This window comes from Polistes canadensis, unplaced genomic scaffold (genome assembly GCF_001313835.1).
Source record: "Polistes canadensis isolate GaletaPanama2010 unplaced genomic scaffold, ASM131383v1 scaffold_78, whole genome shotgun sequence".
In the NCBI taxonomy this organism is placed as follows: Eukaryota; Metazoa; Arthropoda; class Insecta; order Hymenoptera; family Vespidae; genus Polistes; species Polistes canadensis.
In genome coordinates this window covers 312324-339475 of record NW_014569625.1, presented here as the reverse complement: position 1 = coordinate 339475, position 27152 = coordinate 312324, and the positions used below count along the sequence as shown (strand labels likewise).

Here is a 27152-nt window from a genome sequence, read left to right as displayed (position 1 = left end):
CTAACCACTCGAGCGTACCACGTGGCAAGGCATTTATTTACGTTGACACAATATTTATTAGGACGGATCGGTGAGCCGGCCGTTCGCTCATTCGCGCTCGCGAGCACGTCGGCCTATTTTCGGATTTTCCTCTCCTTCTTCTTCTTCTTATTCTTATTCTTATTCTTCATCTTCTTCATCATCTGTTCCTTTTCTTTTTCTTCCTTTTCGAAATGAAACGAAAAGACGATGTGCAGGAGCGACGGCCGGATCTTTTCGAGAGACATCCATTCGAGAGAGAAAGAGAGAGAGAGAAGACGGGATTAAGACGCGGACCGGTCACGCGCCTTATTTTCTCTCTGTCCGTCACGCCGCGAGCGGCCAGCCGCGAAGTATCCTCCCTCTCTGAAGTAAAGGGTATTCCACGCGGAACGGATCGAAAGATCCGTCCATAAGAAGAACGTTCACTCCTCAGAAACGGTCTTCTCGAAAAAGGAAGTCAAAGTCTGGTTACGTGTGATTTTTTACTCTCGCCTTTTTCACCCTCCTCCTTTTTCTCCTCCTTCTTCTTCTTCTTCTTCTTCTTCTTCTTCTTCTTCTAAGTTTGTATTATTAGAGAAGGATGTGGGTAAGAAGAAATTGTACATCGAGCACAGACGTTCGCGTATTAAGGAAACACTTATATGATGGACGGGCATACAGGAAGGCGAAAGATTCTTAACTTCTGTGCACTGCTGTGAGAGAGAAAGAGAAAAGGAAAAAAAAGATCTGCAGAAGAGAATGAGAGAGGGAAATAAAGAGAGAGAAAGCGAATATGACACAGTCAGTGTAAACGCAACGATAACCGGACGGATCGACACCAGCTGCTCCGTGTTTGTTGTCGGTTCTATAAATAGAGCGGACTGCTCTCTCTCTCTCTCTCTTTCTTTTGCGCGCGCGCGCGAACAGCAGCGTTTGTCGGGTCTCTCTTTCTCTCTCGTCGGACGTTCCACCCTTTCTCCTCGCTCTTTCTCGACTTGAGAGACGTTACTTCGCTGACAATTATTGTTGTCACGGGCCGTGCACCGGCAGTCTGTAACAGGACTGACACTTCGAAAGGCAGCGTGACGGAAAGTGCAAGAAAGAGCTGTAGAAGGAGGACAAGAAGGAGGAGGAAGAGGTGGAGTAGAAGGATGAAGAGAAAGAGGAACTGAAGAAAGCACGAGAAGGAGAGCTAGAGCGAGAGAGAGAGAGAGAGAGAGAGGAGTGGAGTGACGGATATCGTGATGAAGGCGTCCTCCTGTCACCTCCTCTCTCCTTCTGTCTCTCACAGTGGCATCCACGCTTCTACGGCTTCTCTCGTTCGGTGCCGCGTCCGGTTCGGGACGTTCGTCGAACGTTCCAAAGCTGAACACGGCTAGCAAAGAACGAAGAGAAAGCTTGAGGGACTGTTGACGTTTCGTCTATCACGAAATCTTTCTTTTCCCTCCCGGAGAATAGACAAATTTATGATTCCTCCAAAGTATCGATTTATTTAGGTATATATTACTTAGGTAATATTTGCTTTCCTGCAAAATTCGTCCTGATTTTACAAAATTATTCACTTTTTGGACCAACCAATACTTTGATATCAACTTTTAAATATATAAGTTTATTTAAATTCTAATATAAAATAATAGTTGCCATATTAATCAAATGATATATAAATATGTATATTGATTGAATGCGCACCTCCGTGTCAACTTTCGTAAGAATCATTAGATACGAGTAGGCACTTAACTAAGTAACAGCGCGAAACGAGTTTGCGGATTTTGCCTTCCTAAGCAGCAGCAGCAGCAGCAGCAGCAACAACGAACGCATCAGCATCAATATCAGCAAGCGAGGATCGTGCTCGGTAGTGGCAGGAGCAGGAGCAGGAGCAGGAGCAGGAACGACGGCAGTCCCGCATCGATCATCACTGTCGCCTGTTGCGCGATCTGACCGACGGACGAACAGACAGACGAACGGATGGACGAACTGGACGGATGGACGGACGGACGGACGGACGGTCTTACCGGACGTGTACCGTCCATCCATCATCCAGTCGTCGTACCTGCATCGGTCTCTCGCATCGGTTGCTTGCATCGGTTGCTTGCATCGGTTGCTTGCATCTTCGCGGCTTACCTACACTGCATATACATGTGTGCATGTATGTTGTGTGCATTAATACCATTCGACGAAGAACGCGCGAGACTATTAACCCGATTGCCTTCTCTATATACCTCTCACTCCCTGCCACCCAATCACCAAAGAGATACCGCACTTCCGTCTCTCTCTATCTCTCTCTCTTTCTTTTTTACTCATATACATTCATATTCGCACTCTCTCTTTCTCTCTCCCCCTTATTTATTCTTTCTTTTCCTTTATTTTTCTCTTACTTTTCGTTCCTCTTTGCAGCTCGATGATGCCGGATAGTTAATTATACCTCATCTCACGAAATGCGAAAGGCTACGAAACGACGATGATGACGACGATGACGTAGTAGCAAAGGTGGATTATTAAACTACCGACAACGTGAACATTCTTTTGGCACGTTTAGAATATTTTTCGAATGAAAAGGACGTCGTTTAATCGCTCCAACGATGACTGACACGATGCTAAATTTAAAGTTATTGTTCTTTCTCTACCCGCGTGTTGTGTTAATTTTTCGTCCAAACAATTTGTTCTGGTTTCATTTTTTTTTTTATTGCTGCAATCATCGCGGAAGATAATAATTGTTCTTCTTTATTTAAGACGATCGTACTTACGCGCAATCTGTGCGCAGTTCGTTTTTATTATTTACGACGTCTTATAGCATCTATGAGAAGAGAGGTGAGAGAAGGGTGCTAGTAGGATAAGCCATCTTTACTTTGTGAGGCAAAAAGACATTAAGAGCGCCGTTAAAACGTCACGTGCTTTTTTTCCACGCGTTCCGCCTAATGCATCGATTTATAATTCTCCCCCTCCAATATATATCTAAACGTATTAGCTAGTTATTAAAGCGAATGCATTAAGGGGCGTCGCTAAACTACGTGCACGGAACGTTACCCGAGAATATCGTGCGTACAAATATTAGTACGAAATGACAGTTAAAAATGTACTTATGATAAAAGGAGTATAACGAGTCTACCTATGATTAAATAAATGTTTTCCGATAGATCGAAATTTTCATTTCTCTGTTTCGATGTTATCGTTTAACGAAAATCTAGAGTAACAAGTCGACATTATTTGTGCCAAAATTTGAAAATAAAATAAGAGGATGGATACGTCGTACTCACTCGTCCATCCCTCTTCATACGTTAACTACGACAAACCTAGTCTGAATATTTATTACTGTAATAAACAACGAATTACGGTAGAGAACCGCAAACGGAAACTTGTCGTCGTCGTCGTCGTCGTCGTCGTCGTCTTCTTCGTTCTCGTTGCTCTGAAACGACACGGCAGGTATAAAGTACACGTTTTCGCGCGTTCGACCAAAGTTATTTTCAAGTTTTCATTCCCACTTAACCCCTCATCCTCTCCCTTCTCCCTCGGTAAATCCCGCCCTCGATCATAGTCTCAACGAAATTAATCGTGACGTTCGAGATCTCTCAAGAATCGAGAATGTTCATTCTCGATACGAGCGAATAATGCATCTCCTGTGTTTCCTACACTGGGAAAATACAGTTGACTCCTGTATAACGAGCCAAAGATTTCACGACTACTCTTTTTATATAACATGCTAAATAATAAAATCGAACAATTTACCAACTCTCTGTGCTGATAAATTAAATTTGTTTTAATTGGATATTACATTGCAGTTGTTGTTTTTTTTTAGTTATCAATATCTTCTACACACTCCGTAAAAATATAATTAATTAATTACAATAAAATAAAATTTTCATTTATTAAATTATTTCATATTATCTCAAATATATTTACAACACGGAAAAGTATATCCGATGCATGTGTTGTTGCTGTTACGAACCAATTATAAATTATCTCAAAGAAAATCTATACGAAAATATGAAAATCAAGCGCATTATAGGGGAGGAGAGTCTATCGTACAGATAATAATCGTACTATAACAATATCTTTTTCTGAATAATCTTTCGTTTGTTGTCTAGAAAATTTGCATAACGTTTTCATTGTAAGGTGTATGAGTAAGTGGGAAAGAGAGTGAGAGAGAGAGAGAGAGGTGGAAAGGAGTGAAGAGAGAATGTCACTAAAATACGAACATTAATAAAGCGTACAAGCGTTTGAGCGGTCGCGGTGTATCTTGCCAATCTGCCAAGCGCTGTTCTCACGAGAAACGCAAGAGCTTTTGCGTCGCCGGGGCTCCTGTCCATCACTCACCGTCATCCTGACATTTCTGTCGCTCCGTCATCTCCCACTTTTACGTCGTCTTCGTCGTCTTCGTCGTCGTCGTCGTCGTCGTCGTTGTCGTTGTCATTCTCTCTCTCTCGTTCACCTACCTTTCACTTCATCTCACTTGCTCTCGTTCTAGTCGAGACGCGGTTTTCTCAAGCCTCTTCAAAGCAAGAGCAGTTTCGAACGACGCTACTACGCCTTTGGCGCGAACTCCTCACGTTTCCTCCCCTCTTTCATCCTTTATTCTTGCCCTCCTGTCACCTTCTCTTTCTCACTCATCATTCGACATATCGAAATAAATTAATCGAGAAGAATTTTTGTCTCGAATTATCTTTATACGAAGAAAGTAGAATAATTTTGAATACGTTTAGAAGTATCTCTCTCTTTTGATTTGTTCTACTTGTTCTTTCTCGTACCCTTACCGATCGAAGGTGATAATTTATCGATAAAAGTTTCAACGTGAAATAGGTACACAGCGTCAGTACTTTCATCTCGGCGAATATTTTTCGACATTAGCAGAGAATTTCTTGGTATGGGAGATACATGCATAGAGTTAGATGTTTCTTGGATACACGGTAGAGATAGTAGAAGGAATGAACGAAGGAACGAACGAAATGAAAAGCATGGACGAAGCTTTCACGGATTCCGGCACGTAATATTCGCGACGAGAGACTTTGTTACTCGGAGAAACAACAATTTCGTATAGAGCAGAGCCATCGGGCCCAGGAAATCCAAGATCTCGAAGCTGGATATTTCGAGTTGTGACTCGAACTAAAGCTGGAAAGAGATCAAGAGTGAAGGAGCAAGATAGAGAGAGAGTGAGAGAGAGAAAGAGAATGAGGGAGATTTCAAGTGTACGCAGGAAAGGCGGTGGCAGGAGGGAGAAAGCAATCGGGCGGCACGGATTCAGGCTTTTCACAGCCCTTGTCGATCGCGTGAGATTGAACGAGGCGTGTCCAAGTGCCGCGACTTTGGAATATCCGTATAGAAAATTGAACTAGAGAATGCTTTCCCCACCCGATGATCTTTCGTGCTAAAACTTCTTCGTCTGATAAAATATATTGGCGTGGATTATGGGTGCATAATCATGCACACACATCCACGTGTATTACTTTTAAGTCTTATTTTATACAAATGTACTATTTTCGTTACGAGGGACACTTCAAATATAAATTTAATAAATTCGTTGAATTGTATAAAAAAAGAAATTAAAAAAATGTCTGCTCACGCGTATTTTGTAGAGTGGAAAAAAAAGATGGTTGAATTTATTCAACGTTGGAGAGAAACAAGGTGGCTTTGGTTTGGTAGGATGCATCGTCGTTCGAGTAGTCTAAAAAGAATAAGAAAGCGAAAGAGACAGAAAGAACATTCGACAGGCTGATGGAGTGAGTGTTGACTTAGGATAACAGTCGCCTCATCAGTCAATCAGTCAGGTAGACTACGGTAGGTAGGTACTCCGTCTTCGGTTCCGCAGCCTGTCCTCCTGTTCCGTTTACGTCCTCCCGAACGATCGCCTAAATGAATCACGAATCCGACCACCTGACGTTTTCGAAAGGACGACGTTCTCGGACACCCAGTCCTAACTTATCGTAGGAAAGAAACTAACTCTCCCCACCCTTCCTACCAAAAAAAAAAGAAGAAAAAGAAAAGAAAAGAAATGAAAAAGTACAATCGTCGAGATTTTCATCGACGATCACAGTCTTCATTTATCATACACTCGTATATTAAATATGATGAACCGTTCCTCCTTTTGGACGTTCAATTCCAGATGAAGAGAAGAGATCGCGAAATCGAATCACCGTCGTTTCATACCAAGCACGCTCGAGCGCACCAAGTGGTAGAAATAAAGTGAAAAGAAATGAAAGCTGAATGTGAACATACGATTCAGGAAAATCATGAAATGGCGCGCTGGCCGAGAAATTTCCTCTCTCTCTCTCTTTCATTCTTGTTCAGTAGATAGGTAGAGGTACTACCTACATCTTGGCGTAGTTGTAGCAGTGGGTTTCGAGAGGCGCTCGGTTTGAGAGGAAGAAGTGCCCAGGGAGAAAGGAGGAGGAGAAGAGGTGGGACGCGTGGAGGAAAGAGAACGGATTCACCCGTCAGTCACTCTCTGGCAGACCGCGAGAGAATCACAATGCAGAGGCTCTCCTCCCTCTTCCCCCTTCGTTCTCCTCCTCATCCTCATCCTCGTCCTTCTGTCCGCCTGTCCGTCCGCCCGTCCGTCCGTCCGTCTGTCTGCCTGCCTGCCTGCCTGCCTGTCCATCCGTTCGTCTCTTCGTCTGCCTCCTGTCACTCTCCTCGCCAGCCTCCCGACGGTTCTCGCATCAGAAATTCATCTCCTCTCCTGTCCTCCTCCAGTCTCCTTTTGTTCCATCTCTGCCGCGGCCGCGGCTGCAGAACCGTTCCTGTTGCTGCTGCTGCTGCTGCCGCTGCCGCTGCCGTTGCTCCAACGCCGCCGGCTTATTATGTATTGTTTTATTGCAAGCTTCTAAGCTATCTAACTTCGATTCGTTTATTCGCACAAATTTCATTTCTACGACGTAAGATATCTCTTATTACGATGATTCTCCGTTATATTTCTTCCTTTTCCCTTTCTTTCTATTATTCTTTATCTTTCTTTCTTTCCCTTTTATCAAACGAAGTAGTATTTCACTTGATATCTCAGAACGAGTGTCTTTGACACAATCGCTAGAAAAAGACGTGAGAATGACATAACGAAGGAACGATGATGCTTACAAAGATTCGACGAAATCAAACCAGGACTTTCCCGAGTTAATCTCTGAGTAGCTATTATGGAAGGGAAAATTAAATTCTTTTATACCCCTCCATTCGCAAATCGGTTGGTTGGTTGGTTGGTTTGTTGGTTGGCTGGCGGGCTTCTTGCTCACAGAGACGAAAAACAAATAACTTCATTTTCTTTTCGTAATAGAATATCCTAGAGATTTGGTATCAAGATTATTCGAATGGACGAAATGGTGATATTATTTTACGTATATACTTATTTTCTTCTGCGATCCCATAATTTTGCTTGATATCGAAATGTACTGAACGATCTTTGCAGAAATAAGCGTGCGTTTGGTTGGTTTTTTTTTTTTTAAAGAAGCTGATTTATCTTTCAACAAGTTTATCGCTTAAATAATCCCCTTTCTTTCGATAAGGTGTCTCGCAAATAACTAAACATTACTCTCCTCTTGGCAATGTCGTAAATTTTTGCGAGTGCAAAAGTATGACTACGCTAGTGAGTCTAATTACCGTTAAATGAAACTGATTTAGCACTTTCGAAGGTCATATAAATCAAGGCGTCGTGCTTCGTGCTCACTACTGCGAGCTTTTAAACACGTTAATGTATACTTCTTGGTCATCCCTGTGATTTACGTATACGCTAAGCAGGATGCATCCTGAGGAATTCACTTGTCGAGCACATCGACTCTGTACATTTTTCAAATCTTTTTAATATCTCGGGAAACCTAGCGAATATTTTGGAACCATGCTGAAATCTAATAAGTGTTTTGTTTTATAACATCACTTCGATAATTTCGGAGATCTTATCATTATACGATCGGTAGATAATATTCACTAACATTATTGTGTACTTTATCATTTATGTGATTTAAGTCACGCATTTGTGTGGACTTATTATGAAGCATAAAAAACGGTACTTTTTCTAATCTCTGCCTTCTTTTAATTTTTTTTTTAATTTCTTTTTATCACTTGAACACGTGCCTAGTGTAACTTCAAGTAGTCATACTTTAGTTCCTTACCAGGTCTTGTGCAAGCAACACTATCATTTTAAATCTTTTTTTTTAAATAGAAACCAACCAAATAGGAAGTACTTTGAATAGAAAAGAAATATTTGGAAGTAGATCGAAACACGTCACGTTTTAAAAGAGAAACTTTAGAGTGTCCATCGCGTTTCGAGTGGAAGGAAAAGGTTGATGCTATGAACAGGGTTACTGGCAATTAGCAAGGAACGGTCTGGTCCCCATGAGTCGTGAGCGTGACTATCGTCGGTTCTGGAGAACTCGCGGCCAAGAGAGTTAGATCGCGGTATCGCGAACACCACGGATACTCAAGCGGGTAAGCAGTTAACCAGTTTCACATAGCAACATGTGTTGCACACCTATGTAGGTATATACTTATTCAGTTATCTGTGTCTCGAGTTCGTAGCACATGTTCCATCGGGAGATGGACAAAGAAAAGGACTACGAGAGGAATAGTTAAACTAAAAGGAGATGGATTAGGGGAAAGGCATTTAGGAAAGATTTTGTGACTCTATGAGAAATGAATAACTTGAAAAGTGGAAAATAATAGAAATTAAAGAATTGACTGTTAAGATTAATTATTGTTCCGTATTTATTATACTCTTGTAAATGAATTAATTCTGAGATTAAAGGATATTATTAGAAAAATAAAGAAAACAGGTTTAAAGCTTCATAGGTAGGTACAAATGTAAGTACTAGTTAGTTGCATGATACCAGCAGCTGAAATAGCTACGAGGACAGGAGGAACGGATATCGTACGGCAACATCTCGTCGAGTGTCAAGGCTCGGGCCGCTTTAAAACTCGGTACGCCACGTTCCCGTCGTATCTTACCTTGCACCATGCAACCAACCAACCGACCAACCAACCAACCAACCAACCAACCAACCAACCAACCAACTCCCCGTGCACCTTGTTAGCGTCCTGCCAATAGGACCCGCACGATGTTTCTTCGTGCTAGCTGCATTTGCATCCTCTTCTCGGTATCTGCCGTGACCTTGACCATAACTGAATAACATGGGGCGATCATTGAAGTATAAGTGCAACCTTAAGGTTCCCCTCGTTTCTTAAGGAACAATTCATTGACATCATCCATAAATTAGATAGATAAAAGATTCGTCAATTTTTTTCGCATACTCAATAAGAGAATATTTAAATGACGCATTGTTACTAAAAGGAAATAGAGAGAAGATGCTTTCGTTGAAATCTCTATGGGAAATAACTATACGAACGTTTACCATTTCAGAGAGAAACGGTAAAGATGACACTAAGACTGTCCAAACAGCTGGAAAATGATCTAAGCAGGAATAAGGAGGAAATAGAGAAGGGGACGGAGGAAGAAGTGAGAAGAAGAGAGGAAGGAAGAAAGGTAGTAGACGAGAGTACAAACGAACCAAGTCGAGAGGGTAAAAGAAGAGACGATATTCGAAGCGGGCGGGGCTGCTTGCCGGTGGTCCGCCCGCCCGCTCGTTTTCTCTCTCTCCCTCTCTCATACCCTCTTGCAACTTCTTGCATTCCCCTACCAGCCAGCAACAAGCTTGAATCCTCAGGGTCCTCCTTTTATCTCTTCTCGTCGTCGTCCTCGTCTTCTTCGTCGTCGTCGTCGTCGTCGTTGTCCTCGTTGTCCTCGTCGTCCTCGGCGTCGTCGTTGTCGTCGTGCTTGTCTCCCTCTCTCTTTCTCTCTCTCTCTCTCTCTCTCTCTCTCTCTCTCTCTCTCTCTTTTTTCCATACCCCTATATTCGTTTCTCTCACTCTCACGAGTAGGATCTCGAACCGTGCGCTGGTTCCCTGAGCAAGAGTCGCCCTCGGTCTTGCTGGGTTCTCGAAGGGCCGCTCTCTGGGAGAGAGACAATGGACAATGGGGACATAAATCTGCGTAATTAGTTGCCGATGCTCCTACGGATCAATGTGCGATCTCCTTTCTTCTCCCTCTTCCGTGGCCCATCCGCGAACAAACGATCGTTTGGTTGGTCAATCGGCAAAGTAGGACGGTGCTCCTGGTTTGTCCCCACCCCCTCTCAGCATCAGGGAGGTGTGCTACCTTGCTGACTATCTTCCTTCCGTACGTCTCTCCCCCGTAACATTCTCTCTCTCTTAACTCATCCTCTTCTCTTACGCTCTCGTACGAGTACCAGAAGAGATCGCCACCGACGACACTCCCTTCCTGGAGGTGGACACGTCGTTCTCAAGATGGCGGTCGGTTCCGAGGGTTCCTCCGATAAAAAGAGAGAAAGAGAGTTTCAATACTCCGATCGTTCGTCTCGAGTTCGATGCTCCGCTGCCGTTGATACCATACTACTGTTTCCTCCATTTTGAATGTAGGCTCATGGAAAACGTCTACCCTTTGACAGTCTTTCGTTATCCAACGAATCGAATGCTAAATCACGATTAATATCGTTAAAGAAGCAGGACAATGAATCGTACCAGTTGGACTTTCTCTCTCTCTCTTTGTGTAGATTCGTCGATTCTGTTGTAAAAGGAAATGATTTGATTAAAACTCATAATGCAAATGACGGAAGTTCTCTCTCTCTCTCTCTCTATCTCTTTCTTACTCTTTACCGATTCACAATGGCACAGTGTCATCGTCGAGAACGTATCCAACGTTCTCATCGTAGAGTACGGTAGATGTCGACGACGCCATCGCTGTCGTCGTCGTCGTCGTCGTCGTCGTCGTAGTCGTAGTCGTCGTTGGCAGCGGCGCCGTCGCGAAAGGCTGATAAATGAACCGATAGTGCCATTGTGTTACTCGCCATCTGCACCTTTATATCACTCCTGGGTACTTAGCTCCGTCATTTCTGAGCGTCTTCTCTCTACCGGGTCGCATGCTCTCTGCTCCCTCCCCCCTGCCCCGCCACCTCCTCCTTTCTCCTTCTATCGTACTTAATCACCTCGTGCCCGATGCTTTAGATGATAGAAAGTCCTACTTCACTGTTTCCAACGGCCTTTCTGTCACGGATGGTTGCAGTCGATGGAATCGCGATATCGAAGATTTCAGCCTCCAGATATATATTCTATAAATTATCAAAACCTCTAACGATTTCTCTGCCAATCCTAAGAGCTAATTGATTTTAAAAAAAAGATACACTTTCTTTTCGTCGATTCGAAATACTAGTTCTCACATTTTCTATAATCTTTCCGTTACGTCACTATACGTTACTTTAAACGAAAGGTTTTAACTGTGACAAGAACTACTAAAATGGGGAAGTTTTAATAAAAGTTAACAATTTATCGTAGTTACGATTATGATCGGGTTCAAAGTGCAATGTGTTGTAGTGACAAGTACTAGGATTTACATATTTACTACAGCTAATAAATAGTTAATATTAGACTGAGTAGCCAATTCGTGTGATTTTGGTAGAATAATTAATAAAATAAAAATATGTTTCACATCGTTTGAATAGCAATAACAAAAATAAATGAGTGAATTTGATTTTGATCGTAGGGGAGGACGGCGTCGAAGGCTCAGGGCCCGGCACGGACCTCCAGGGCGAAGAGGGCGATTGCGTCGACGAGGATGGCCCCGTCAGCCCTAGTGAAAGAGGTTGTGCACCTGCAGCCAAAGAAGATGACGATGGCGAGGCCAGCGACGAGGAAGATGACGAGGAAGCATCACCAGCCACGCCACCATCAACTTCCGTTTCCGCGAGATTGAATCCTACTATTTTGAGGGATACTGGACCACCTGATAGGTATTATATCATTTGACGCGTCAATAATGTTTTAGTATCAATTTCTATCAAAGATAAGTAATTAAAATAAAGGGTAGAGAGGTAAAACATGTTTATTCGCATTTTACAAATTGTACAGGCTGCACAAATTTAAGATAATTATTCTTACGTAGGAAATTATTTCTCAGAATAATTAAGTTAAAAGTAAAATACTTTCTCTGAAGCATCGGATAATGGTTAAAAAAAAAATCGCGTAATTTAAATGGAACAAGTTTTACTCCCCAATCCATCATACACATTAATACTTTCTCGGAATGATGTACTTGGGTATTATCAATTTTTATCGCTCTCGCTAACGTTATTGAATCGAAGAAACAACGTTACCATTTTATCAGGCAAAAATGACACTCGTGGGATACGATGGACTCTCTGGAGAGTCTTGATCACGCGAGGACTGAAACCTTTTTTTTGATTCAAGTGTATGTAGTCGTGTTTTAGTACAAATATGAACGTCTCGAACAGGGCTTATCAAACATCAATGTTGGTCTTTTAGAATAGTAGCTAATTAAGAAAATAGTCAGGCGTAGTTATAAAATGAAGTCTTTAAAACGGAATCGCGCAACAAAGCCACACTTAGATGATGGTACGTATAACTAGATGCGGCACAGAGTGAGAGCGAGGGAGAGAGAAAGAGGACGATCAACATCGTGGCGTTTCAAACTCATTAGTCGGTGCTTTATCCGTAGACTTGATAATAAAGCACCTAAATCATCGGGGAAGCCGTACGGTGCTTTTGCACTTTGATGTTGCCGTCGTTGGGTCCCTTTTCTGTGTGCTCACGTACGTGAATGAGTGTGTTTTACGCTCTGTTCCTTGTTTGAACGTAACAAATCGTCAGAGAGAGCGGCGGCAGGTTAAGTGTGTGAGAGAGAGAGAGAGAGAGAGAGAGTGAGTGTAGTGAGAAGGGGGGAGGGGAATAGAAGAGTAGGACGGAGGCAGAGGGATAAATAAGCTGGTGTCAGAGCTGATATCGGTGGCTGCCGCGCAACGTCGCACGGCTAATAGAGATAGGCACGTGTTCCGAAGAGAGTCCTACGCCGCCGCCGCCACCGCCGCCCTGCAACACACACACACACAACGCGAGAGGAGCCTGCTGCTAGCGGCACCCGTTAGAGGCACCCACTGCTCCGCTAACGCCTCCTCCACCTCCACATCCACCACCTCCACCTCCACCTCCACCTCTAGCCTCGCTCGCTAAACTAGGGACGCCGTGGCGAAGGCCGGAGGTGATGTCCCCTCCCCTCGAGCCGCCAGCCCCCAAAAACTTCCCCTGCATGCGTGGCGGTGGTCCCCTTTCATCTCGCGGCACGCATTCGGCATTCAGTCAGGAGGAGTCAGTTACGAGCGAGCCGTCGACAGCTCTACTGTGTCCCTTTCGTTCGCGTCGAGAACACCTCGTCGTCAAGTGTGAAAAAGAGAGAGAGAGAGAGGACACGAGAGCGCACCCGCGCCCGCGCTTACGACCACGTGCTTACTTCTTCAGATAGATCCTTCTCCTATGCGTGGATGACGTTCCGCAAGGTATCTAATATTTTCTTGTCCTCTATGGTGTTTGAGAATTATTCGATCACGCGTTTCTCACGTCGACCGTGCGTCGTATACATTCGCGATAAATGTTAATAGACTTTATTGGGGAGACAGTTCCGTCGTTTAGATGTGATTTGTATTTTTGAAAACAATGAATACAGTATCATATGTCATATACCGGGTCACATTTTACGCGTTCAACGAACCGACGCGCGATGGTAAGGCTGGCATTTACGAATCGTCTCTTTCCCGTTGCACTACAGTATTTTTATTCGCATTCATATCCTCGTAGATACGAGGAGTTAAGAACGACAGGCGTTTTCAAGCGTGAATTATCCATCGCTGTTTGCGTCGCAAAACATGCCAGCGTCAAGAGAGGCTCTATCTATCACGAGAGAATTTTTTTTTTCTGCTTATATTCATCACCGATTCCGGGTATTCGTCGTTTCCATCGTGCAGCAACAGCGAAAGCTGTTTACGTAGTAATTCTCATGGCGGCCGGTTATGAAATATTAACGTCACGGCGTCACCTGCGTTGTGCCGGTATTCGCGGATCAGTTACAAGAAATTTATCGCTCGGTTATCATGATTAATGATGCCTGTCCGGTCGAGAGTTCCGGTACGAACGATTCGTGGCATCGAACGCGCTTTGCAGAGATCGGTCAGAGAGGCGGGGAAAGTCGCTAATGATGGAAGAAAAAGATAATAAACATTCGGAGAAAAAGAGAGATTAAGAAGCAGGTGAATCGTCAAAATCTCAGGAAATCGGCGATCACTCGAACGAATACGACAGACTAGTAAAAGAGAATATCTCAAAAGTCATTCTTTTTCAATAGCCCTTTCTCTGTTACTCTTTCAGGGAACAAATGAGTCCACGCTGTCCCTCGAGAGATTCTCGGGAATCCTCCGGTCCAGCGACCGGAAGTCCCCCACCTTTAGCAACGAGGAGCAGCGCGAGTCCAGTTAGTCCGAGTAGTATCGTGCCTCTACCCCTTGGGACTCATCCTCTTCTGCCACCGCATTCGGCGGCAATGATGGCGGCGTATCTTCAGCAAACACATCAACGGCTCCTCCTCGGACATTCGCCTTTGTCGCGAGGCTCTGTATCGCCATTGGTATCGTCCTCTTGTTCGCCACCAGCAGCGACGCCGGGTCTCATGGTCTCGCCGAGCAGCATCGGGGAGGTTTCACCCTCGGCAACCCCATTGCCAGCCGTTCTAGACTTCAGCACGAGAAAAGCTTCCTCGACGGAGGAAGAGGAGGAAGAACATATTCTGAACCTGAGCAAGCCGCCAACGCCATCCTCTTCGACAGAAACTAACAACGGTCCGTTGGATTTGTCGGTGCCTAGTAGAAAACGACCAGGCCCTGAAGATTCCTCCCCTCCACCTCCCCGTAAATCCTCGAGATTGGCCAGTGCGGCCTCGACTGGTCATCAAGACGTAACGGCAACCAGCTCCCCGTCCACGTTTGGTAGGCCACCGGTAGTTTCACCGTGGACATCGCCGGTCGTGGCCTCGCACTTTCCATACTTTGCTGCAGCTGTGGCAGCAGCGGCTACTAGTCAGCAACAATTGTCTCCGAAAAGTACTGGCGGTGTTGTTGATCACCATCAACTTTGGAACGGAAAAATGAAGCCTCCGGCAGCCCTCGAAAAGTCCTATCAACCCAGCGAAGCGACCAAGGCTTTGGAAAAAATGAGCGAGTTGAGCAAATTAGGTGGCGAAGATCTTTTCAGGCCGTCTTCGTGCAGCGGCAGTAGCGGGGGCACTTCCGTAGGCAGCACGCCGTCCACAACGTCGAGTAGTCGTCACAGTGCTTGGCAATCTCATTGGCTGAACAAAGGAGCGGATCAAGCCAAAGATGTTCTTAAATGCGTATGGTGCAAACAAAGCTTCCCAACGCTCGCCGCTATGACGACACACATGAAGGAAGCGAAGCATTGCGGCGTTAATATGCCCGTACCACCGGCAGCTGCAGCCTTGCATCCCCAACAAACGACGATGCCGACGATACCGCCGCCGCAACAATCGCACCAGCCGCAAACTTCGACCAGCAACGCCGCCGGTAGCAACAACTCCGCTGCCCCAACTAACAAGCAAAGTCCATCCGAGTTGAACCTTCTCATTAAGGAAACTATGCCGTTGCCTAGAAAGCTGGTCAGAGGTCAAGACGTTTGGCTTGGGAAAGGTGCCGAACAAACCAGGCAAATCCTCAAATGTATGTGGTGCGGTCAGAGCTTCCGTTCCCTCGCAGAAATGACCTCGCACATGCAACAAACGCAACATTATACCAACATCATTTCGCAAGAGCAAATTATTTCTTGGAAATCTTCCGACGAGAGCAAAGGCGGGGGAGGTGGCAGCGGTAGTAGCGGAGGTGGAGTTGGAAGCGGAGGAAATACGGGTGGAGTACCGCCTGGTGCCGGAACCGGTGGCGGTGGCGGTCCCCACGGAGGTAACACCGGTGGTGGTCCCGGTGCTGGAGCTGCCAGCAGTCATGTCAGCGCCGTATTAACTTGCAAAGTATGCGATCAGGCCTTTAGTTCTTTGAAAGAATTGAGTAATCATATGGTCAAGAACTCTCATTACAAAGAGCACATTATGCGTTCGATTACCGAGAGCGGTGGTCGTCGGAGACAAACGCGCGAGAAGAGAAAAAAATCATTGCCGGTGAGAAAGTTATTGGAATTGGAACGGGCGCAAAACGAGTTTAAAAATGGCGACGCTGGGACCGGCCTAAGCCACAGTCTTGGAAAACACGCAGGTAGAATTACCTGTGAGAAATGCGGCGAGAAAATCGAGACTACCATCTTCGTTGAGCACATACGTCAGTGCATAGGAGCCGGAACGGTCGGTGTTAACAACCGAAATTTCTTAAAAACTGCACTCATGTCGTCTAATCACTTGCCAGCAACTTTGCCACCGAGCGAAAGTGGCCGTAAAAGCGTGAACGAGGATGCTTCTTCGGTATCGTCGAGGCACCACCGATCACCTTCCTCGGCTAGCGACGCTACCACCCCAGGTAAGGACACTCCGACGCCAACCGCGAACGAAACCACCGGCGGCACGTCCTCGCCCTCCGTTTTAAACGCCATCGAAAAGTTGATCGAAAAGAGTTTCGATTCTCGAGTGAGACATGGAACGGCAGGGTTGCATCACGCTCAGCCAGGTGCACCCATGGGAACTAGCATTCTTAAAAGATTAGGAATAGACGAAAGCGTGGATTACACGAAGCCCTTGGTTGATCCGCAAACGATGAATCTTCTTCGATCTTATCAGCAGCAACAACAACAGCATTACAATGCGAGCGCTGCTGCGAGGAGAGAACGGAGCGGAAGCGAATCCAGTTCCATTTCGGAGAGAGGAAGCGGTCGGACGGATACGATGACACCGGAAAGACGTATGGATCTTTCCACGGTTGGCCACGAGAGGCATTCCAGCGCTCATTCTCATCACCATCGCGTCACTCCGGATAAACAAGCTCCGACGCCATTATCAGCGCGTCATCATTTGACCGCGGAAGAATCCGGAGACGAGGAGTCTACCTCGGTGGTGGTTAAGAAGGAACCGAGGGACGAAGAAACGGACGAAAGAGGAACGAACGAGGAAGAACAACAAGCGCAATCGTCGAGAGAGGTGTTCGTTAAGAAAGAAGTGGTTGACGATTGTCGAGAGGAGGAGGAACAACAAGCCTCGTATAATCACCGACGAAGCAGCCTTCACGAGACTGCAGAAGAAGGTAGAGAAGTTCAGTCGCCCCGAATGAATCCACCTACTCCGAGATCGACGAGCCAAGTCGAACAAGTGGCTCGCAGTCCTTGCAGAAACAGCACGAGCAGTCCTACCAGCAGTGATAGATCGGTCACCCCGAGAGGAACACCAGATACGAAAGCATCCAGTAGCCTCGGTGCCCTCTCTTCTATGTTCGATAGCCTATCCGGTGGAGGTGGAGGAGGCACCGGTAACACGGTGGATTCGCAAGGACGAAAAACGAGCAGTCATCCGCTGGCAGCTTTACAAAAACTCTGTGACAAAACCGAAACGCGGGGCCCCAGTGGAAGCGGCGCGTCCAGGTCCACTTCTGGTTCCGGTAGTTCGATCGCTCCTGGAAGCGGTAGTGCGGTAGGCTCTGGCGGACCAGGCGCCGGACCAACTCCTGGAGCCATTTTAGCCTTCAGTTGGGCCTGTAACGACGCCGTAGTCACGGCAGACTCGATCATGAAGTGCGCCTTCTGCGACACACCGTTCATTTCCAAAGGAGCATACAGGCATCATCTCTCGAAGATGCACTTCGTGAAAGATGGCGTCATCCCAGATCCATTGACGATCGGAAGATCGGCAGCTGCGGCGGCGGCGGCCGCAGCCGCAGCGGCCTCGCAGGCGACTTCCGGTGGTGGCCCCAGTGGTCACAGCTCTTCGTCTCCACCCACGTCGTCCCAACGCAACAAGTCGCCGCCTCTTCCGCAAGCGAACGGCAGCCCATCCCAGTCAGCGGCATCTCCGCTCGAGGAGAGCCCACACTCTAAGTTTCTCAAGTATACGGAGCTGGCCAAACAGTTGTCCAGCAAGTACGTATAGTCCGAGCTCCGTAAGTAGCGGTGCCACTTGTACATAAGTGTATCTATACTGTAACGACTGTAAAACTAGCGATGTGGTTGGAATTTTCGCCGCGCGGACGCCCTGCGCCAATGGCATCTTATTTTATTTTCAATTTTATGTTCAAAGAGCATCGAACGCGGCGGCGACCTATCACGGTAGCTCGTTTTTAATCGACGCGTAAGATTTCGACAATTTTGCATATTCATTGCAATCACTCGATGATATTACATAAATTATGTAAAAGCTTCTTCCTTCGTGGTATCATTCAAAATAGCTTTTCAAAGTTCAAAGATCGATAGATTATCGGCTAAAGATTTGTGAAGAAAAAAGAGAGAAGAACACTGAGAAATGTTCAGCGTCGTGTCCGAATCACGAATAATTCGTAATCGTACGCGAATCCGTTGATCTACCAATATGGTGCTTTTTTATCATAGAAATGAAAATTCAAACGATGTCATTTCGACGACACAAGAACGGGGCAGGCTTCGTTCGTACGTCGTTCGAGGAAAGTTAAAACAAGGCGACGTGGATACCTTTTATAATTAATCGGCGATCATTTTTGGGCCATCATCGAGGACAAAAATCTTGTCATTCCTAGGGGGTGGGTTATCGGCACGATTCGTTGGATCGTGCACGGCGCCGCCGCCCTTCATCGAGAAAATCTCCGCACGGAATGTGGTGGAGTGTTTCGAGTTCCGTTTTCGTGATACAAAGAAGCCAGCCCTTCCACGTTTCAAAACGCATTACTTCTTCTCCATTGCGTTTATAATAAATTATCTTTCAAATATAAAAAAATAACTAAAAAAGAAACACGCGAGAAATTTCAGTGGTACGCATTCGTAAAGATAACTGCAACGACAACTGCAACGACAACGACGATGACCTACGTTATTTCTAATACATAAAATTACGTATTTTCAATTCAACTTATAACTAGCAATATCATTTCAACATTTAATTCTAATGTCCAAATGATAACACAGTGATACCACTAAGATGTTCTGGCGTACGTTTAAAAAAACAGAATCCTCTCGTAATTTTCTGAATTTTGTTTTTTCAAATTTCACTTATCCTTACGAAAACATTTTTTCTGAAGAAAGGAAACTTAGAAGAAAAAAAAATGAAACTAATAAGAGAAACTCGACACTGTATCCGTTCCTGTCAATTACTGTTATTTTTTTGTTACTTAGAGAATGTTAGAGGGTGTGACGATGAAGTGGGTGTTGAACGAGCGTTAATTAAATTGTGATGCCACCATATCTCGCGGCACTGCTGAGTCACGAGGCTCGGCACGCGGCCAAGTTTGTGATTTTATAAATACTTAAGGACATTTACGACGAGAGATGAGAAAGGGAGAGAGAGAGAGAGAGAGAAAGAGAGAGTGAGAAAGAATAAGAGTAAGAGAAATTAAGAACGAAAGAGAGAGAGAAAGAGAGAAAGAAACTGATGGAACAGCTTACCTATCACCTGTCGTAAGGTCGTCAGCATGTATACCTCTAGAATATAAGAACCGTAGTTTATTAGCGTTTAGGATAGGTTTAGGGTTCGCCCCTGTATAGGAATTTCTTTGTTGATACTTACTGTCACGAAAAAAAAGAAAAAAAATTTGGAGAACCGATAAGACCGCTCGGGGGATGGAAAATGAATAAAATAAAAAGTCCTCTTCGAAGGTCTATGACTGCTAATCGATCGGAAGTATATGAATCGAACAAGTAGTTCGAAAGAAAGATAGAGAGAAAGAGAGAGAGAGAGAGAGAGAGAGAGAGAGAGCGAAAGAAATCGTGAGATAGTTGAATGCATGTGAATAAACGAAAGTATGCGAGAGAATTCCGAGAAAATGTTGTGCGTTGGAAAAGAAAATGAAAATATGTGTAAGTAATAACGGGGCTCTTGATTAATTAAAATGACGAAAATTTAATCGAGCCGACGAATGTGCGATTGTTTTGTTTAAAAAAAAAAATGATAAAGAAAGAAAAAAAGTGTAAAGGGGTTGAAGAAAGAGGACCCATGTTTCTCGGCGCTTAGGATGGCGTGTAGAGAGAGAGAGAGAGAGAGAGAGAGTGAGAGAAAGGGTGAGAGAGAGAGAGAGAGAGAGACCATTGTAAATTTTCTTTGTTGAAATAATATTTATTGCGCCGAGCGAGCCGATGCGTCATTTTACGTGTAAAATATTGTCATTATTGTCACTCGAATTACTGCGAATATTGTGTATATTGATTAACGATTACGATTATTATAATATAAAGAGAAAAAAAAAATGGGAGAGGGTGATAGACGATGAAAGTGTCGTGTGGTGATTCTAATGTTACTAGGGCATTGAGCATGAATGCAGCTAATAAAGAGAAAGAAAGGTAGGGTATATGTGTTCGTGTGCGTGGATGTGTGTTTGGTGTGTGCTATATGATATGATAAAGTAGGGAAGAAAGAGAGAAAAGAAAGTCAAGTACAAGGGAAAGATGGATATAACGTGGAAAAATAGTCGAAAGAATGCATGAGAGTGAAAGAACGAAAGAGAGAGAGAAAGAGAGAGTGAATGAGTGAGAAATGGAAAGAAAGGTAAAGAGAGAAAGAGACAGAAGAGGCAGCTGCTGCGTACGGCCACCGGCGAGGTGGGCCGGTAAAGAACGGAACACACTTGTATACGTATTTCTTGTAAACTCTACTTCTTCCATCGCGGACTTTAAAAAGTATTTATCGACATAATAATAATATTAATATTATTATTGTAATTATATACGACTGCTGAAAGTGTGATGAACGAACACGAAATCTACGTGGGTGCGAGCATACACACGAAAATATACATAGAGAAACACACGTACATTTACATATACATACTCTTCGTCAGAGAACAAACGCCTACACACGTATTACACACGTAAATACATATATACAAAGAGGATGAAGTTTAGGTAGAAAGAGAAAGAGACACGGAACACAAAAAAAAATAGAGAGAGATAGAGAGGAGGGAGAAAATAAGAAATGATTAAAAAAAAAAAAATGTAATACCGTGCGACAGAGATATGCTCGAAACGTACCTACCGACTTACATACAAGCAACCACAAAGATTATGCATCATGTATACGCGACTCTTGAAACCATTTTACCAGATTTGTCATTATTTAATTATTTCGGTTGTATTTTAAAATGCAATTAAAGCTCAAATAAATATATATGTTATAAACTATAAAAAAAAAACAATAACTCGAGTTGAACGTTTACTTATTTATCACACGTACACTCGGAAGATTCGCTTTCTTTAAATAGATTCCAGCAACAACAGCAGCAGCAGCAGCAGCAGCAGACGAGGAGTAGAAGAAGAAAAAGAAAAAGAAGATTCGATGAAGAATTTCTAAAGGGTGATAACAGCAATTGGAATCTAAGCAAATAGGATCCTTCCTCCATTTTGTATTTCCATTAAATTGCAGACATACATAATACAAAGTCGGCGTAATGTCCGCAACGATGTACTAGATCGTTAAAGGCGTATCCGTTTCTCGCTTTCTTTTAACTTGCTTTCGCATTAATTAGAAATACCGGTATACGTTTCCACTATGCTGCTGGTACGTGTCCGACGCATACAGAAACACCCATACATACGTATATGCCTTATCTACGTTCTACGCCGGCACACGAATTTATGTTCGAGGACGTCGAGCAGTTGGAATACTTAATAGACACAAGCTCGAAGTTGTGCTCGCCGGGGTCTCGTAGGATCGCTAATTCGGTATCATAGAGTAGCACATCGAATGTGTGCACGCCATCGCGCGCAATGAGAAACAGATACAACCCTTCTTACGTAGCTAGCACTAACCCTTCTCCCAAATCTTCTCCTAAGAAGCGCGCACGAGCGAGCGAGCGAGCGCACGGTGGTGGTGGTGTTGTTCACGTTTTAAAGGAATAGACACGAGCAACGGATAAACTAGATAAACAGGAGGGTGTGGTGGGTTGGGGAGGGGGAGGGCAACTCTGTAAAGCATATTACGAGCGGACAATTTTGCTTATCAGGAACCGAAGACGTTCAACGTGTAGATAAGATCTGCCTCAAGGCCGTCGGTTTCCTTCGAGAAGAACCTTTCCTTGTTGGTGTCCCTGTTTTCTTATTTATTTTTTCTTTCTCTTTCTCCCTCTCTTATTTACCCTCGGCGTCGAGTCCGCGCGCGCGTCGGCGTTTCTCTTCTTTTTCAAGCATTCTCGGTGCATAATGACGACTTCGAGTCGCTGGACACCGGTCTCCAGCCAGCAAATCACGATGAAGGTCGACCCGGTGAACGAGCTAGAGAAGGAAGGTAAAGAAATGGTAGGAGGAGGAGGAGGAGGTGGTGGTTAGGGGAACGGAGAGGAGTCGCAGAAAACCGGTCGAGCACTCCGTCCTCCTCTTCATAAGAGATACGCCGCATGCCGCAGATACGCGAATACTTTTATTTTAACCGTAATGCGCTAATGAATTGATACAGCATCGAGAAGCTCCCCCTTCTCTCTGAGTTGGTCTCTTCTACGAGCGAGCTCGATCACAACCTCCACATCTTCCTCCTCCTCTCTTTATTTTTCTTTTAATTCTTCCAGAGAACCACCCGAGATGGATCCGGTCAGAATACTTTACGCGTATTCGAAATTCGAGAATGCATTCGAGGGAACATCCCTTTGGTAAGTTCTTTCCCAACGCGTTAATTCCATCTTTGTGTTGCGGTTTTCTATTATTATTATTAGATGACGTTAGGAACTCGTGGACCTCATTGCCGCAAATACCAGATCCTAGCTAATCTTTTCATTGTAATAAATCCTACAAAATGAAGATAATTACTAAAATGTTTTTATCTATAACGAATCGTTAGATGGAGATGGGAAAAGGGAAAATCTTTCTTTATTTTGTAAAATCAAGAAAGAATGGATTCCACTTGGATGTTAAGTAAAGAAGTAGGCAGACGTTGGATGATTTTGATAGCGGAGGACCTTTCTCGAGTAAAAGTTTGTAGCTATGGTACGAAGGGAGACGTAAGAAGGATTTATGAAGGACGAAGAAGGAGAAGAAGAAGAAGGAGACGGAGACGAAAAAGCTTTTGAGAAACGAAAAAGGGAGGAAAAGAGACGGAATGAGTGTAGGGAGGGGAGGAAATGGAGAGGGGATCCACTCGGTGAGCTCCGAAAAAGAGGGAAGACGGATGGATAACGGTAACGATAAAGAATTTAAATCTTGTACTATCTAAGCGAGCGGCCGGTAAATCCTCGATAAGGCTCTCTCGCTTCTCCGGAGCTCGGGCTATTAAGGGCTCCTGCAACTGATTTAGATGGTAGGTGGGCCTCTCCACTTGATACATGACGCTCGTCGTAATCACGGGCAGTAACATGTAATTGATTAAAAAAAGGACCCATCGCGATTCTACGTCGCATTCATTAATGCTCCCTTTTGTTATGCTACAAAATTTCTTACACCAAGTTAATAGAAATTGTCAAATTGCATTAACGACTGGTTTCACGAATTTTTACTGTGAATTTACTTTTATCTTTTCTTTTTACGCATAACTTATACATTACCAAGCGTGACCAAGAGATGAGAAGAAAAAAAATAGATAAAAGATAACGTATAATCTAAATTTCGATAACCCAGAATGGATTCGCTACGAGATAAGAGACATATAATTATCGATATAAATTAAACGGGGATATTTTCAATTATAGAAATTTCTATCGCATCTCAATGCGATCGTTAGACGACAAAAATGGGAAAATAAATGATAACCAATTTAAATGTAATAAGTACTTGTATATACATGCTAGAAATCGCGAGAGGAAAAATTTCTTCTAACGCGGTATCTCTTTAACTTTCTTCTTTGACGGTGTTGATTAGTCTTGCACGTAATGGTTATCTAAGATCAGCTGGTAAACGCATTGGAAGGTATTTTCATCGGTCTATATTTCTGAAAACAATTATGGAAAATTAGTAACGTGATTATTGAAAGAAAGTGTACAAAACGTGTAATTATCGGTGCCAATGTCTATTTCAATTCATTACCAGCTGTCTAAACCATTACATACGTGTACATACGCGTACAATGTTTATATTTATATCTATAATGAAGACAACGTTAAAAAACTGAGAAATAAATCCAGGAATCAATTTATAACAAATGATCTTCACTATTTCTTCACAACAGTATGTACTTATGTATATGTAAACAATTCGTTCTTTGTACGACATTCGTTGATGGAACTTGTTTTATTGTTAGTTGATCTCGTTCATTCGTAGAGTGAGCACGTAATAATTATGAAGCTCTCTCGTTCTTTTCTAATTCGGTATTTTTAACGACAATAAGACAATAAAGTGTAAAACTCGACGATTCGTGACGTAAAAGATGATTCAGTGCGTATATGTGCGTATATATTCGTATATATTAGTATATAAGTGAGTGTACATAGGATTTACATGGGGAAAGATGGAGGAACGTTGAACGCGAGAAGTCGAGAAACTTAAAAGACGAGAAGGAGAGGTTACTGAGGAAGAGAAAGAGGTAGGTAAAGAAGATGGTAAGAGAGGGAGAGGGAGAGAGAGAGAGAGAGGGAAGAGGGCCAGGAGGAGGAAGAAAAGAGGGCTTACGAACCTCACCTACTCTATTGCCTGGGGCCGGTAATGAATTCGTCTAATGGGTCGTAAAGAATGCGATCTTATGGAGCGGAGAGGATAAAATAAAACATCGGCAGAGAGGCTACCGATTCTCGAACGGCCCTTAAACTAACCCTCGCTTTAAAGGAACGAGCCCTCATCCCTCTCCGCCCGCCCACGGTATTTAAACGCTTGCTCGTCGATACACACCAACGTCGATGAGAAGAACTTTTCTTGCTTCTGTAGTGGAGGCTTACAAAAAAATACGACTTTCGGCCGATGAATGGATATCTACCTAAAGAAATAGGTAAAGTAATATATCTTAGCTTGAAAAACAAAATCATTGTATTTATTAACATAATCGATTATATTATTACAACGATAAATACTTATATTTTCTCGTTAGTTATATCTATTGATCTGTTAATATTCGCGTTGCGATTATTATTATTATTACATATTTCATTGAAATGATTTAACACAAGAGACATTTCTCGTCGTGTATTTGAAGTATCAAAGAACTTTAAAAATCCGTAGCCGTCTTGTTCAGATAAGAGATAGGTCTCACCTCTCTTTAAGAGCCACGTCAAAGATAAAGGAAAAGAAGTTTGAGAGTCGCTGGCGCGGATCCAGGGAGTCCGGTGTTGACGACACCAGTGCCCTATCGAAATCCGTAATTCTTCGACGATTGGCCCCCCCGATGAACCCGCTGAGCGCAAATCTCTCTTTCTCCTCCTTCTCCTCACCGTTTGTCTCTCATTCCAAAGGATCTTTCGGGCCGGTTAGGGTTTCTTCCTTAGCGAGAATGGATCCTCCTCCTCCTCCTACCAAAACTACTACTTCTCGATTTTCTCCTGCAAAAGCTCTGACTCCGGGGCTAGGTGGTGCAATCCGTGTCTCCGCGTTAACGCAGTTCGTCTTCAGCGCGTCCTGACGTTTCTGTTCTTTATGTGCGCCACTCTAAGAGCTATGGGGATCCCTAGTTACTATCTGTACCATAAAAGAGAGAGGTTGGGGTGTGCCGAGAATCTCTGTCTCTTTCTTTCTCTTTCCATTAAACGATGGGTTAGGTATATATGGGCAACGGTCTAGCTAGCTAGCCTCCCTCTCTCTCCCTCTTTTATTTCATCCTCCCATAGTCTTTCTTCCTTTCTTCCTTCCTTCCTTCCATGTTCCTTTCTATCTTTCCGCGTGTGTGTGTGTGTTTCTGTCTCCTCTCCTGTGCTTGAACCGTTCGAGAGGGACAGGGAGAACGAAAACGAGACGGAGGAGGCATTAGAGAGCCACCAAAAAGCAGGAGAGATCCGACGATAGCCCAAGATTTGTAGTGGTCATGGCCAGCCGATAACCAACCCGCCGCTTGTCCCTACGAAGGATCGTTCCGTACCCACTTCATGCCCGGTCACGTCGATGACATCGGGCCTTAATCCACACCAACGGGCTTACCCTTGTAATACGCGCTTTACCTTCATACCAAGACCACAATCTCTCATCTTTTCCTCATTGATTTTTTATTTTTCCTATCTAACAACTTACTTACTTACTTACTTTTATTAATCTTTTGTCTTTCGTGATTACTCGTAATTACAATTACAAATTTGAAATATTTTTTCTGTCAAAGATCTTACAATTCGAAACTGCAGTTAATGATTTTTGGTTTAACATAGAGAACATAATCTTTCGAACGTCTATGTAGATGTAAACGAATATTTTGATAATCTTACTTTATGACAAGTGGCGAGCATTTCTTTTTTCGCAAAGGCTACGTAGAATGCGAAATAAAGTAAGGAATAAAATATAAAATGCAAATAAAGATAAAAAGTTTGATAAGTCGTTCGCTTTAGAAAAAGAGAAAGAGAGGGGAGACGTTCGACGACTGGGATACGATTTTGTAAGCGTGATTTTTAGGCGCGATTTTTAGGCGCGATTTTTAGGCGCGATTTTTAGGCGCGATTTTTAGGCAGAAACGTCTCCTCGAGGCTCCGGAGAGGATTTTAATCCTGTTACTACGTGACTCCGGCAGTGGATGATGAAGATGTCAGTTGGCCGAGAACGCGTGGGAGAGCCAGCTGGATATGCCGCGCCTGGCCGGTGGGTGTTCGCACTCTCGTCGTGCGTTCTCCGCACCAAGTTTCTTTCCCTCTCTCTCTCTATCTCTCTCTTACTCTTTCCTTTTCCTCTTCTCACCGTTCCATCTTTTTTGCTTCTCGTACCCTTCTCGTCTCGTTCCAATTTAGTTTCGTAAGATACGCGCGATCTGTACATCTACTTTACGACGGTCGCACGTGCATACTAAAAGGCAGCCGCAAAGAAAAGAAAAAAGGAAAGGTCAAAGAAAAAAAAGAAAATGGAAAAGAATAAGAAGGAAAGAAAAAAAGGTCGCGCGCTTAAGGGTAAGGCGCGCCTGATCAGGTAAGCTACTATCTGAGTAAGACGCGACTGCCTCGTTACATTTGTTCTTCACTTTACACGAACCGCGTCTACCATGAACAACAGGCTTAAGCTCGCATCGCAATAATAAAAATTCTTCACCCTTCTCATCCTCCAGTTCATTCCCTCTTCGTCTCTTCCCGCATTCCCACCCCGTTCAACCACCACCACCACCACCA

General features: G+C 44.0%; 1 protein-coding gene across 4 annotated transcripts in view; it reads left to right on the top strand.

The window, feature by feature from the left end:
* Positions 1-20007, top strand: part of LOC106786619 (protein tiptop) — a 130955-nt gene extending 110948 nt beyond the window's left edge. For all 4 annotated transcript variants that reach the window (XM_014748192.1, XM_014748196.1, XM_014748195.1 and 1 more), the window contains 2 exons: positions 11528-11774; positions 14200-20007. In XM_014748192.1, coding sequence (XP_014603678.1) covers positions 11528-11774; positions 14200-17920 — 3968 coding nt within the window. In that variant the 3' untranslated portion in view covers positions 17921-20007. The remainder of the gene's footprint in view (positions 1-11527; positions 11775-14199) is intronic.
* Positions 20008-27152: the final 7145 nt, after the last annotated feature.